The sequence below is a fragment of the Oncorhynchus nerka genome, linkage group LG22 (genome assembly GCF_034236695.1).
Source record: "Oncorhynchus nerka isolate Pitt River linkage group LG22, Oner_Uvic_2.0, whole genome shotgun sequence".
Lineage (NCBI taxonomy): Eukaryota > Metazoa > Chordata > Actinopteri > Salmoniformes > Salmonidae > Oncorhynchus > Oncorhynchus nerka.
The window spans coordinates 63,486,655-63,502,028 of record NC_088417.1 but is presented as its reverse complement, the minus strand read 5'-3'; the positions used below and the strand labels follow the sequence as shown (position 1 = coordinate 63,502,028).

The following is a 15,374-nucleotide window of genomic DNA, read 5'->3' as shown; positions in this document are numbered from 1 at the left end:
GGGCCAGTCCATAGCATAAATGCCTTCCTCTTGGGAACTGCTGACACACTCCAGCCACATGAGGTCTAGCATTGTCTTGCATTAGGAGGAACCCAGGGCCAAACGCACCAGCATATGGTCTCACAAGGGGTCTGAGGATCTCATCTCGGTACCTAATGGCAGTCAGGCTACCTCTGGCGAGCACATGGAGGTCTGTGCGGCCCCCCCAAAGAAATGCCACCCCACACCATGACTGACCCACCGCCAAACCGGTCATGCTGGAGGATGTTGCAGGCAGCAGAACGTTCTCCACGGCGTCTCCAGACTCTGTCACGTCTGTCACATGTGCTCAGTGTGAACCTGCTTTCATCTGTGAAGAGCACAGGGCGCCAGTGGCGAATTTGCCAGTCTTGGTGTTCTCTGGCCAATGCCAAATGTCCTGCACGGTGTTGGGCTGTAAGCACAACCCCCACCTGTGGACGTCGAGCCCTCATACCACCCTCATGGAGTCTGTTTCTGACCGTTTGAGCAGACACATGTACATTTGTGGCCTGCTGGAGGTCATTTTGCAGGCCTCCGGCAGTGCTCCTTCTGCTCCTCCTTGCACAAAGGCGGAGGTAGCGGTCCTGCTGCTGGGTTGTTGTCCTCCTACGGCCTCCTCCACGTCTCCTGATGTATTTGCCTGTCTCCTGGTAGCGCCTCCATGCTCTGGACACTACGCTGACAGACACAGCAAACCTTCTTAACACAGCTCGCATTGATGTGCCATCCTGGATGAGCTGCACTACCTGAGCCACTTGTGTGGGTTGTAGACTCCGTCTCATGCTACCACCTAGAGTGAAAGCACCGCCAGCATTCAAAAGTGACCAAAACATCAGCCAGGAAGCATAGGAACTGAGAAGTGGTCTGTGGTCCCCACCTGCAGAACCACTCCTTTATTGGGGGTGTCTTGCTAATTGCCTATAATTTCCACCTTGTTGTCTATTCCATTTGCACAACAGCATGTGAAATTTATTGTCAATCAATGTTGCTTCCTAAGTGGACAGTTTGATTTCACAGAAGTGTGATTGACTTGGAGTTACATTGTGTTTAATTGTTCCCTTTTATTTTTTTGAGCAGTGTAGTTTGGGTAGCCATTTGATTACCTCTTCAGGAGTCTTATGGCTTGGGGGTAAAAACTGTTGAAGCCTTTTTGTCCTAGACTTTGCACTCCGGTACCGCTTGCCATGCAGTAGTAGAGAGAACAGTCTATGACTGGGGTGGCTGGGGTCTTTGACAATTTTTAGAGCCTTCCTCTGACACCGCCTGGCTAGAGGTCCTGGATGGCAGGCAGCTTAGCCCCAGTGATGTACTGGGCCGTACGCACTACCCTCTGTAGTGCCTTGCTTGCCGGAGGCTGAGCAATTGCCGTACCAGGCAGTGATGCAACCAGTCATGCTCTCAATGTTGCAGCTGTAGAACCTTTTGAGGATCTCAGGACCCATGCCAAATCTTTTTAGTTTCCTGAGGGGGAATTTGTCGTGCTCTCTTCACGACTGTCTTGGTGTGTCTGCAACATTTGCAATGCTGTCAGTGCATCCATTAATTTGGTTCAGCTTGCCATTGTGAACTTTGTATGTTCTGTATGTTGTACTCTGTCTCTGATTTGACTCCTGAGGGGACAAAAAATAAGCTATTTTAAGTTTGTTACTAGTTTTTTGCTATGTAGCCAGAGCAATGAGGCCTCGCAAGTGTTCATGTGCTGAAGGCATGGACAGCAAGTGGGTTTTGGAAATGGTTGCACCTCTTGAATTGTGAGAATTATTTGACAAAGTTAAGTGTCAGAAACGGCAGAATGTGCTCCGTCTGATACTATATAGAAATCACAATCTTTTACCTGCATCTGACTCTGAAGGACGATTTGATGAAGTGATGATATTTTCCCTGCGTCTGTCAATTACAAAATGCACCCATCTCTTCATGTACAATTTGACAAATAATAATATTGTCACTCATCAGATTACACATTGTTTGTTTCCTGCTAATCAACTTGGATAGAGTCAAGGATATTTTTAGCAATATTCTAAAGGCCTACTGCAACACGTAGCATGTTTTAGTTTCCTTTACAATATATATATATATATTTTCTTTTTAGAATTTGACCCCTTTTTCTATCCAATTGTTTTAGTAGCTACTATTTTGTCTCATCGCTACAACTCCCGTACGGGCTTTGGAGAGACTAAGGTTGAAAGTCATGCGTCCTCGGATACACAACCCAACCAAGCCGCACTGCTTCTTAACACAGTGCCATCCAACCCGGAAGCCAGCAGCACCAATGTGTCGGAGGAACACCGTGCACCTGGCAACCTTTGTTAGCGCGCACTGTGCCCGGCCCGCCACAGGAGTCGCTGGTGCGCGATGAGACAAGGATTTCCCTACCGGCCAAACAATCCCTAACCCGGACAACGCTAGGCCAATTGTGCGTCGCCCCACGGACCTCCCGGTCGCGGCCGGTTACGACAGAGCCTGGGCGTGATCCCAGAGTCTCTGGTGGCACAGCTGGTGCTGCAGTACAGCGCCCTTAACCACTGCACCACCCGGGAGGCCCTTACAATACATTTTATTCGTAATAGTTATTTTTATGGGACTGTTTTATTTACTGTATTTTTACGAAGTAAAAGAGAATGGTATCAACCTGCAAGGCACACGGTCAAATTAGTGCCAATATGTGCCACTCAATAGTGCCAATATGAGACTGTGCATTGTCTGGGCGTTTTAAGTTGGGAATAGGTGTGAAAAATGCTCAATACTTTTCTGTTTGCTCATTTGTCAGAATTTTGAAATCACATTGTAAAATACAAACATTTAGAAAAAGTCAGGGAAGGTGAAGGACATATTGCTTTTTGGGGGGGATATTTTTTATTTATTTACAAAGGTCAGAGGCCATTGTCGTTTGATTATGGCGGTTCCAGTGTTAACAGTAATCCGGCGCACAAACTTGCAGTCCCAGCCATGAAAGCTAACCGTGTTGCGGAATCTGTAGCAATAAAAACTTGAGCTATGATTTTAAACTATTTGATGAACTGTTTCATTAAAACAACAAACCGAGTATAGATAGTACGTTCTGTTGCACACTCTGACGTCTGTTGTGTGATGATGTACAAAGAGAGAGAACTGAGGACAGGAGTGGCCATAAACTCAGGATATTAACTCCACGTCTTCACAATGACTTCTCTGTGACGGTAGAATGTTCACTTTTCCACCTAATCCTCTGTGACAAGCATGGTCAATTGTGGTCTGAAATGCTATCTCCTTAAGTGGCTTGGAGAATTCCTGACATAAGTATTCAAGAAATTGGTCTAAAGCACGTTAAAAGCACTTCTCTGCTGACAATACACCTTTAATTTCCAATCTTGACACTGCAGTTTTGCCATCGCTCAACCACAGCACATCCCCACAAGCACTTTTTCTCTCCCTCTTCTCGATTTCTGTGTTTACACAACCACCCGAAGAACCAAAATTGTAATTTTTCTATATCCTATATATTTTTCTGACTGTCCAGCAACAGGTGCTGTATAGATTACAATATACTTTTTCTGACTGTTTGGAACAATGTAAACAAAAATAAATCCAATATAAGGTTACCAGAGAGTCTGTTGTAAGGTTTTTTGCTAAGCCTTTATTACAGCAAAGACTAAACAGTCGTATTCATTAATGCAATTTCAGAAATAGAACTGTTTATTTATTATTTAAGCTAATTGGTCAAGGCTCACTTTATTTCAACTAAAATGCTTGATTGCTTTTCATGAATGATTAATTGATACAGTAGCCTATATACAATGCATTCGGAAAGTATTCAGACCACTTGACTTTTTCCACATGTTAAGTTAGCCTTATTCTAAAATGGATTTAAAAAATAATGTCCTCATCAATATATTTCTTTACATGGAACTTTTAACTAGGCAAGTCAATTAAGAAAAAAATCTTATTTACAATGACGGCTAAACCCGGACGACGCTGGGCCAATGTGCGCCTCCCTATGGGACTCCCAATCATGGCCGGATGTGATACAGCCTGGATTCAAACCAGGTACTATAGTGACTCCTCTTGCACTGAGATGCAGCGCCTTAGGTTGCTGCGCCACTGTTACACACATACCCCGTAGTGACAAAACGAAAATGGGTGTTTTAGACATTTTTGCCAATGTATTAAATACACACTTTATTTACATAAGTATTCAGACCATTGGCTATGAGACTCGAAATTGAGCTTAGGTGCATCCTGTTTCCATTGATCATCCTTGATGTTTCCACAACTTGATTGGAGTCCACCTGTGGTAAATTCAATTGATTAAACATGATTTGGAAAGGCACACTCCTAAGGTTCTACAGTTGACAGTGCATTTCAGTTAAAAAACCAAGTCATGAGGACGAAGGAATTGTCCGAGACGACAGGATTTTGGCGAGGCACAGATCTCGGAATGGTACAAAAACATTTCTGCAGCATTGGAGGTCCCCAAGAACACAGTGGTCTCCACCATCCTTAAATGGAAGAAGTTTGGAACCACCAAGATTCTTCCTAGAGCTGGCTTTGGACAGCGAGGTGGTCAGGGAGGTGACCAAGAACTCGATGGTCACTCTGACAGAGCTCTAGAGTTCCTCTGTGGAGATGGGAGAAACTTCCAGAAGGACAACCATCTCTGCAGTACTCCACCAATCAGTCCTTTCAGGCCAGACGAAGCCACTCCTCAGTAAAAGGCACATGACAGCCCGCTTGGAGTTTGCCAAAAGGCACCTAAAGAACTCTGATGAAACTAAGACTGAACTCTTTGGTCTGAATGCCAAGCGTCACATCTGGAGGAAACCTGGCACCATTCCTACAGTGAACCATGGTGGCAGCATCATGTTGTGGGATGTTTTTCAGTGCAGGGACTTGGAGACTAGTCAGGTTTGAGGAAAAGATGAACAGAGCAAAGTACAGGGAGATCCTTGATGAAAACATGCTCCAGAGAGCTCAGGACCTCAGACTGGGGCGAAGGTTCATTATCTAACAGGACAACGACCCTAAGCACACAGCCAAGACAACGCAGGAGTGGTTTCGGTACAAGTCTCTGAATGTCTGAGTGGCCCAGCCAGAGCCCGGACTTGAATCTGATCTAATATCTCTGGGGATATTGAAATATAGGCCTAGGTAAGTTATGGTATTAAGACTAAACAGGATGTGCTCTTAGGCCTACAGCTCAATGGTGGTTATAAAAGGCTGCTATCCTTAGCCTACTAATGATAATGACATTACTAAAAATATTAAAAATATTATTAATAGTAATAATGAGATCAAGAAAAGAGTGTTATTTTTCAGACCATTTGGAACAGTGTAAGCAATACTAGATGAATTATAAATAATACTAGAGGCTGTTCTAATGAGAGAAAAAGTAAAGCCTTTATTGCAGAAAATCAAAGATCAAAAACAGCCAATTTTGTGATATTATTTACTTGATAGGTCATTGCATGAGGCTTGGTGCTCACTGAATCCGTAGGCTATTAAACAAACACTCAAACAGCCAACAGAAGCAGGATCTGTCTTACTTCTGTAGATGTATTGATGAGTCATAAAGCCAGGCACATTTAAGTTAGGCTATTGATTGCAGACTTAAGTTGCGGTTTCTTCTCCACTGCTGCCTCCACCTCATTTTTCTCAACACCAATATGCTGCTTAACTTTGCTGTTAGGCACATCGCAACATGGTCTAGGAAAAGGCGCTTCAGAACCGCGGACAGCAACCACTATCAAACAGGGGAAAGCGCATTTGTTATTAAATAGTAATTTTATTAGTGTGGCACCATTGCAATTATGTAATATAACCATATACAATTTTAGTAGCACTTGTCTTAATTGTGATGGACTGTGCCATCCCCAGGCCTCCACAATGGATTAGTCCACTGGAAACCTCAAGGAGCACTAACGGCTCAGCTGTGAAGTGTTACGCCACACAAGCTCACAGAATGGGACTGCTGAAGCGCGTAAATAATCATTGGTTGCATCACACTACAGACTTCCAAACTGCCTCTGGAAGCAATGTCAGCACAAGAACTGTTCGTCGGGTGCTTCATGAAATGGCTTTCCATAGCCGAGCAGCCACACACGCCTATGAGCATCATGCACAATGCCAAGTGTCGGCTGGAGTGGTATAAAGCTCACCGCCATTGGACTCTGGAGCAGTGGAAACGCATTCTCTGGAATGATGGAGGAATAATGGTCTGGGACTGTTTTTCATGGTTTGGGCTAGGCCCTTTAGTTTCAGTGAGGGGACATATTAACGCTACAGCATACAATGATATTCTAGAAGATTCTGTGCTTCCAACTTTGTGGCAACAGTTTGGGGAAGGCCCTTTCCTGTTTCAGCATGACGATACAGAAATGGTTTGTCGATCGTTGTGGAAGAACTTGACTAGCCTGCACAGAATGCCAACTGCGAGCCAGGCCTAATCTCCCAACATCAGTGCCACGACCTCACTAATGCTCATGTGACTGACTGGAAGCAAGTCCCTGCAGCAATATTCCAACATCTAGTGAAAAGCCTTCCTATAAGAGTGGAGGCTGTTATAGTAGGAAAGGGGGGACCAACTCCATATTCATGCCCATGATTTTAGAATGAGATGTTCGACGTGCAGATGTCCACATACTTTTGGTCATGTAGTGTATGTAGGTGGAAGTCAAGATCAGATTCCATGTGCTTTTTTTGCTGTTTACACATTAGGGAATAGTTCAGATAGTAATCAGATATGCAAAAGATCTGAATTGGGCTTCCAGTGTAAATGCAGCCTGAGGTGCTACTCATCTACCTCTCGTCATTACAACCACTCACTTACTCCCTCTTTTCTCCTCCAGCACCACAGTGCCCACGGCTCCATGTACTCCTTAGACACAGACCTGGTGGCAGGGGGCCCCTTGGACTCCTACAAAGACTGCCTGCGGAGGGTCCAGTCCACAGACAGCCTGGGTTCCTCTCCCGGTCTCCAGGGCCTGGGGGGCCACAACCATAAGGCTAAATCGGCCAGCCATCTGGACGAGTCCGACTTTGGGCCCCTGGTGGGGGCGGACTGCGGGGCCTCTGAGGGCCTGGCGGGCTTTGGGGACACACTATCGGTCAGCTCCATCCAGCTGACGGCCGGCCACTTCCTCCTCACCAAGGTCTTAAATCAACCTTTATTATACTTTCATTTATTGCGTCTGTAAAATGTATAGTTTTTTTTTTACATGCAGTTTTAAGTAATAATTTGAGTCATTTAAATAATTTGATATGATCCAGGACCAGGAGAAGGCCATCAAGGCCATGACACCGGAGCAGGAGGAGACGGCCTCGCTGATGTCCAGCATTTCTCACGCCCCCGACACCGCCTTCCTTTCCCCATCAGGCTACCGGTTGGTCAGCGACCAGGAGTGGAACCTGCTACAGCAAGAGGTCAGACAGTTTTCATAGTGTTTTGGTTCATTTAAATTTTATGATATTTTCGTTGGGCTTTGTTTTCCAGTTCGATATTGTACTCTAAACCTTGTTTACATGGTAACAGTTGTTGGCTTGTAATTCCATAATCACATTGGTTCAAAATCACCACTAGGTACCACTTATTACCAAGCAGGGTTTCCGTTAGGAAAATGTGGTGCCGGGTATTTGACAGGCAGTGTTTTAATTGACCGGGTATTTGAGAAATTTACCGGACCATATGCATTGGATGCTTAACCTGAGTAGGGCGTCCACTCACAGTGCTCAGAATGACAGAAATCCCATTTAGATTATGGTAATTTATATTAACAGAACATACCCACCTAGACAAAAGGAACACCTATGTGAGAATGCTGTTCATTGACTACGGCTCAGCGTTCAACACCATTGTTCCCTCTAAACTCATCACTAATCTGAGGACCCTGGGATTAAACACCTCCCTCTGCAACTGGATCCTGTACTTTCTAACAGGCTGCCCCCAGGTGTTGAGGGTAGGCAACAATACGTCCTCCACGCTGACCCTCAACACTGGGGCCCCTCAGGGGTGTGTACTTAGTCCCCCACCTGTACTCCCTGTTCACCCACAATCCCAAAAACATTTTTTTCACATAAGTGCACAAGACTGTAGGCTACGGCGCAAATGTTCGTTCCATAATGCAATTAGCTGGAAAACTCTCAAAAGCCAACTGCACATGTGAGTGGTTTGTGACAGAGAAAAATATCTATTTGAAATTTAGAGGGGAGATCTAATATGCAACAACCGGCATGGGTTGCTAATATGACTAGGATTGTGCTTTGGGCTACTGGACAATGAAAGAAAGTTTATATAAAATTATTGCTTTCATGGATATGTTCTGATTTTGGCTAGGCTGCTTTGAAGCAAGGTAAGACTTGACTCATGTGTAGTAAAAATATTTGCTGTTTGAGATGCAGCAGCAGGTCTTGCGCTGTCTGACAGATTTTATGCTCAAAGGTACCATGTGTATGCTGCACACGTGCCAATTTCATTCCCCTAAATTCTGCAATTAATCTATAGTCCGATAAGCATGACCAGTCAAAATGTATTTCCATCAATGAATAGGCAAAAAATCATTATTTTGTCTCCCGGACAATTTGTCTGGCGCCGATTTGATTAATCAGTTCTTCAATTTTTTTATCGGCCAAAAGCCGGCTATTACCGGCTAACGGAGAAATACATCGTAGGCTAAGTGTTGAAATGGTACTGTAGAATAAAGTAAACAATCTTCACACTGCTATGAAATGTGTACAGTTTAGTCTGCACTCATGGACAGCCCAAAGTTTCTATATACATCTTTCTCCTAGACGTATTTACCATGTGGTATTCCTCCTAAGTGGTTTCTTGGCCGTCTGTCACTAGGTGAAGAACGCAGGGAGGAAGTTGGGCCGGCGGTGTGACATGTGCTCCAACTACGAGAAACAGCTGCAAGTCATCCAGGGCCAGGAGGCAGAGACACGTGATCAGGTAACTCCCTCCCTGAGATACTCCATTACAGTTGGACTTTCTGAAATCTTTACTAAATGCCAAGGATACTTAAAGGGAAGGTAAATCTCAAAATCAAAGTCCTTTATTATAGATAGATGTGATCTTTAGTCTTTCCATATTCAAATGCATATGTTGTGTGGCTATATGAATTCGAATAAATATGTCGACAAGAATCCTAAATGAATAGAAAATATTTGCACCATCTAATTTAGTGTGTTAACTGGTGCCGATCTCTCCCATTCATTTCGCTGGTACTTCTCAGGTAAAGAAGCTCCAGGTGATGCTGCGGCAGGCCAACGACCAGCTGGAGAGAATCCTGAGTGAAAAACAGGAGCTGGAGGACACTGTGAAAAAGGGAAACGAGGAAACCACTGCCAAGGTCTGTCCTGATTACACACACATACGCACAATTCAGAGTTCTTATGCAAAAAGCGTAAAGTAATCTTTATGCATAGCTCTTACTTTGTTTGAGTAGTTAGTTATAATCTTCAAAGAATGTACAATGCTCCCTGTTGGAATGTGGATAAATCAGCATACATCATTCCTTTTCTGTAGATTGTGTGTTTGCTCAGTTATCCCTTGGAGCATGCTGATTTCTTTCTTTGTGTCTCAGGTCGCTGCTCTCATGCAGAGAGTCCACGAGTCGGAGTTGCTGCTCAACACACTACAGGAGGCCTTCAGTCAGGCCAAGAGGAACACACAGGAACAGATGGTGAGCAGCACGTCTCTACTAGACCTTCTCAATATAGCCTTTGTTTGGCCCTCCAGTGTCTTAATAATGTCTATATATTCCAGAAAGACTGTAAAAAAAGATGGCAGCCAAAGCATTTGGACATTCCATCACTGCATGTGCCTTTGATTTAGTGATGCAACTGGCTTTTTTCTGGAATTAAGGAGGATGTTTCTCCTGCCAAAGAGATAGAGCTGGTGGAAATGTGATGGAGTGTTCTGCCAGATGGCAGACGTTTGGCCTCTATTTGCCAGTGAATCACACCTGAAGACTGTGGTCGGCAGTTCCATTTTACAGTACATTGAATCATCAGGAGGAAAGAGGGTGATGACATGATTTGATGGAGTGCTGTTTTGCCATAACCAGGCAGTGCTGATGCAGTCTAGGGAGCAGGTGGCAGACGAACTGAGCAGACTGCAGAGGGACAACGACAGCCTAACAGGCAAACACCGACTCCACTTATCTCTCCAGCAGCAGGAGGACTTCAAACTACCCACCACGGTGCAAGTATGAGACAATCATTCACAGCCACCGTTTTGAGAATTGCTCTCAGGCGCATCTCAATACTGTAAACCATAGCCCTCGATTTGTTTTGTATGTATTTTGTCACACACATTCATAGATTTACAGAATGTCTCTTGACATCTGAATAATAAACATGAGTTCATTGCAAGAACCATCCAGGCTCTTAATTTTCCCCCCAATGCTTACATACCATGCTTTCTTAGCATTGACAAAGAAGAAAACCACAGTAATATTCAAGAGGTAAATCCAAGATAGATAATGTAGTGTATATTTTAAGCCTAGATTTAGCTTTGTCATATTCTAAGACTTTGGTTGCGTTCCAGATGCACTGATTCTGCACACATTATAGGAGCGTCATGTTGATGTGGTTCCTGAGATGTTAAATACTTCTCCTGGAATTGTAAAGGTCTAGTAATGTTAGCAGACCTGCACAGAATCTGTCTTTCAGAACTGAAACAATCCACTTGTCTGACCAGGTAATATATCACTGACTTTGTTTGATGAACTGACAGGGGACAGCATACTAGGGCCCTTCAGGGATGTTAAAGATTCTATAGTGTATTTCTTGACCGCTTTGACATGAACAAGTCTTTAGATTGAATCCAAACCTTGAAAGTGCCGTAGCTAAACCCTCGTAACCACCTAACTGATTCTTTTTTTTTCATCCCATATAAACTCATATTGCAGTATTCAATTACTTAAAATAGCTTTTAAAATTAGGAATAGAAATAGGAATACGTTGGAGTAAATTAAGAAAACAAAAATCTTGGAAGAACAGAGTAACCAGTATAAAAGGGGTGGAAGCAACTGAAATGTATGAGTAAATCATCACCATACACTTCTCCACATGCACAGTCCTCAGAAGCAGACTACCATCTCTGGTTCACACCATCGAGCTATTTACATGCCCATCAGGTAATTCTTTCACCATTTATACCTAGTGTGACTCACTTAAATTGGTACGTGCAACTATTTCTGCTGCCCTCTAGGAACTACAACCACTGGTGCTGCAATTGCGGGAGGACATAGTTGCGGTGCGCACGGCTGCAGACCACCTAGAAGAGAAGCTGAAGGCGGAGATCCTGTTCCTGAAGGAGCAGCTCCAGGCAGAGCAGTGCTTCAAAGAGAACCTGGAGGACACACTACAGATGGAGATAGAGGGCTACAAGGAGGAGAAAGGTGAGGCTCCCCTTCCCATTCCCGAGGCTTGACACAAGGATAGGTCAGAGAAGGGTGAGAAGAACCATGGATGTATATTTGGCATTCATGAAAAGTTACTTAGTTGCGCTATAATCTTCATGCTCATTAATCAAGATATATATATTGATTCATGTGCCAGATTTACCAAAAGTTAAATTTTGATTTGTATTTACTGGGCAGGTGTAATTTTTATCTATGGCTCTGAGTTGATATGTCTGGACACCCAATGAGGAAACTGTAGGAGCAGAGAGTGAATACGAGCAATAAAGAAAATCTTTGAAGTTGCATTTTCCAAGAGCCGAAGATGCTAAATATCACCGTTAGCTCAAACTTGTATGACGTAGTTGTGTCATTAGTACACATTTGAGTAGAGTTAAGGGATAAAACGTGCTGGGCAAGTGTTCAGCTTCACGGTCCCATAATGAACTCTTCAGCGCAACTGAACTCTGCTTTTCCTTTGAACTTCATAAAAGACCCAGGCTTTCACATTTTCTGAAGATGTTTTTCCCCCTCCTTTCCTTTGTACCCTCTCAAACCTGTCTTTTTCTCCTGTCCTTTTTTCTCGGTTGGTGATTGTTCAGACATCTTGGAAGGTACGAAAAACACTGTCTGACGAACCTACTGAGGCTGTTTGTGTGTGTTAATGCTGTAAATGTTGGACTAATGACTGTAGGACACAGAGACTCACTCGCTGCAGTAATGTTTTTGAACATGTGGCATGCCAAATTGGTATAGGAATTTAGGATTATGGATGTCACAGCACATACATTTTAGTCATTTGGCAGATGCTCTTATCCAAAGCGACTTACAGGTGCGATTCGGGTTAAGTACCTTGCTCAATGTCTTAGCCATTGACATCGCTCTTCTTAGTCAGCATGGGTATGATAGAATAACATGCCTCACTGCTAGTAATACCATTCATGTGGCATCACAGCTTTGTTTTTGTCTATTTTGTTTTCAGAAATGTTCAAATGAAATGCACTGCTTAAAGTGCCGTGCAGAAAACCCATGTTCTGCAATGGCTGAATTCTGGCCCAAGTTATCAACACTTCCTTGATTGCTCTTTGTGTCAGTCGAATAGTTTGGAGGAGCACTGTTTGCTTGCTTAGTAGCCCACACATCACTCCCCTTGGCAAACCGTGCTAATTCATTATTCATGAGTGATGAGTCATTTCTGAGGTTGATGTTCTGATTTACCATCATAATGGCACTGTAATAAGCCTTCTTTCTCTTTTCTCTCCTTCCGCCAGCGTCATTCTCGAGTCTGAAAACCGAGCTGGAGCGCGTGAAAGATGAGAAAGAACAGGTAAATTAACTGTAGGGAGTCTGCATGTGAAGTCAGATTTCCTTGAGTGGCTGACTTCAATAACATAATCCCAGTTTAGGCCTAAAATCACTGGCTTGTTAGAGTAGTAGTTACTGTTTTGAAATGTGTGGAATAAGGTGAACAAATGTAGGTGTGAGTGATTTTTATTTACCATCACCAATGTGTCAATGTGAATAACTCCTGGCCAATATCAGTGGTCACTGACCATAGATGTGTAGAGCTACAAGGTGTGTAGGCTTTGGCTCTAGCCTTATATGTACACAACTGAATTAACGAAGGTCTTGATGTTTAGTTGAATTTGACGTTTGAGTTCTGAGCTGGAACAAAAGCCTGTGCACCTAACTCTACCAGGACCAGGGTTGGAGGCCACTGGCTTAACATTGTTTTGCAATGCAGACTGTTTGTAGCCTTGTTGGCGTGCAGACCACGTGACACAGCAAGAGGATCGGTGCCCCACTGGTCTGGACAGGTGGCCGTTATAATTCCATATTCCACTCTTTTCGAGAGTGGACGCATTGATTAACCAATCAAATGTTTTTTTTTCCTGGGGGGTTGGATTTGAAAATCCAACACTTGTAATGGAGGGAGGCGGATCTCGGGGACTGTGTGGATGTCCATGTGGATGTTTGAGTGAGAAAGACCGAGGAGAACCACTAAGGCACAGCCCCTTTCATTATCGACGCATCGTGCTGACATCTAGCAGCATCCCCAGACTGAAGTCAGGAGGACTTCAAGTTTGGTACTAGACTATTTGTGCCAGTAGTTATTAATAAGCCTGATTGATGTGCTAATTTCCCAGCTGGAGAGCAGCTTGGCAGAGAAGAGCAAGACATTAGCGAGTGTCCAGGGTCTGAAGAGCAGTCTGGAGGAGCAGCTCAGAGATCTCACCACAACCAAGGTCAGAGGTTAAAACTGTCCACTGCTGTTCCTTTCTCACCTATCTGTGATAAGTCTCAACATCCTGTGGGAGTAGTGATACTGTGTGTGTCTCTGTGTGTGGGGGGGCAGACTTCCCTGGAGGCTCAGGCTTTGGATGAGAAGGACAAAGCACAGCGCTTGCAGACGGAGCTGGACGTCAGTGAGCAGGTGCAGAGGGACTTTGTCAAGCTCTCCCAGAACCTCCAGGTACGGACCGCAATGCCGCATGGTTACCATGGCAACCAGTTTGAGATCGCAAACTGGTTACTTAAGTTTTTTTGTCTTCAGACTGGAGTGTTTAACATTCATAGATATAGGACAGCAAATACACCTCCAATGATGTATTATAGGTTATGTACGACCATTCCGCTTCCATTGGTAAGCAATGCATGCCTTCCCCTAGAAATAGATAAGCACTTACTTACTTGTAAAAGTATTTGATCAGGATTTTTGATGTAGATCTGACATAACTTTGTATTTGACAAAAACTGATCTTTACCTTGTCTGACCTTACATTTGATAGGTCCGCATGATCGTGGTGTTACTATGGCAATGGTACTCCAACTGCTAAAGTACACCTCTTACCATGGCAACCATATTCCTCCCCGGCAACCATATACAGCACCTCATTGGTGCTTTTAACACTATTTGATAGTGGCTTATTTTACCCTATCTCTGATGTGCTGCCCCTGATATGTGAGATGTAACCTACATGGCTGTATGTGTATTTCTAGATCTAGGGTATACGAGGCCTGGAACCTGCTGGTTTTCCGTTCTACCTGATAATTAATTCCACCCACCTGTTGTCCAAGTTCTAAATCTGTCCCTGATTAGAGGGGAACAATGGAAAAAACACAGTAGAACTAGCTTAGAGATCCACAGTTGAGTTTGAGGGTTCTAGGTTATCTGGTAAATTCAATCATGCAATCACACTCTTCTCCTCAGGTCCAGTTGGAGCGGATCAGACAGACTGACTCTCTCGACCGTATCCGAGCCATCCTCAACAACACCAATTTAACTGACATCAGCCAGCTCCCAGAGACATGATACCCATGGCTGAAGAAACTGCATTCCCCCTCCTTCCACTCTATCTCACTGGCCTAATGAAATTCTCCTACCCCCAATGGAAGGGCTCAGGATGGATAAGAGCGGTGTGGGTGTTTTTAAATAAAGACTAAATCCAAGGTGGAGGATGAAAAAATACATTGTTTGTACAGGAGGATTTGGAGCATACCAAGGCAGGAGTGAACACTACTACTAAGAGGTTGCAAATAACTAAATGACTGTTTCCTGCAGAGTGGCAATTCCTGCCTGTTTATCTGTTTAACTGTCCTGTGTTTTTACTGTAGATATTGGACATTGTAGCCTTCTAAGGCACTTTCTTCTACAACAGGGATCATCAACTTGATTCAGCCACGGGACAATTTTTTTCTTGAGTGGATGGTCAGGAGGTCGGAACATAATTACAAATAATTGTAGACGGCAAATTGACCACAAGAAGCCTAAACAGATATTTGACTAAAACAATCATTTAAAACCTTGCTTAAGTTTTTATACCATCACATAGATCTCTCTGTGTCGGAATACTTTGGAATATATTTCAAAAATTAAAATCACTTGGAGCTTATTTGTTGGCATTTTTATAGTATTTTATTTCCAACAAATATAATCACCGCAGGCCAAATTTGGCCTGTGGGCCGCAGTTGGAA

The 15,374-nt window shown here is 43.8% G+C and overlaps 1 protein-coding gene across 1 annotated transcript in view; it reads left to right on the top strand.

Moving 5' to 3' along the window:
• The window catches only part of LOC115105468 (rab GTPase-binding effector protein 1-like), a 34,724-nt gene extending 19,941 nt beyond the window's left edge, over window positions 1–14,783 (top strand). Inside the window, exons 9-19 of the mRNA XM_029627560.2 lie at window positions 6,846–7,148; window positions 7,267–7,419; window positions 8,840–8,944; window positions 9,228–9,344; window positions 9,579–9,677; window positions 10,062–10,202; window positions 11,210–11,399; window positions 12,671–12,726; window positions 13,547–13,645; window positions 13,756–13,872; window positions 14,611–14,783. Of these exons, the coding sequence (XP_029483420.1) occupies window positions 6,846–7,148; window positions 7,267–7,419; window positions 8,840–8,944; window positions 9,228–9,344; window positions 9,579–9,677; window positions 10,062–10,202; window positions 11,210–11,399; window positions 12,671–12,726; window positions 13,547–13,645; window positions 13,756–13,872; window positions 14,611–14,712 (1,482 nt within the window). The 3' untranslated portion in view covers window positions 14,713–14,783. The remainder of the gene's footprint in view (window positions 1–6,845; window positions 7,149–7,266; window positions 7,420–8,839; window positions 8,945–9,227; window positions 9,345–9,578; window positions 9,678–10,061; window positions 10,203–11,209; window positions 11,400–12,670; window positions 12,727–13,546; window positions 13,646–13,755; window positions 13,873–14,610) is intronic.
• Window positions 14,784–15,374: the final 591 nt, after the last annotated feature.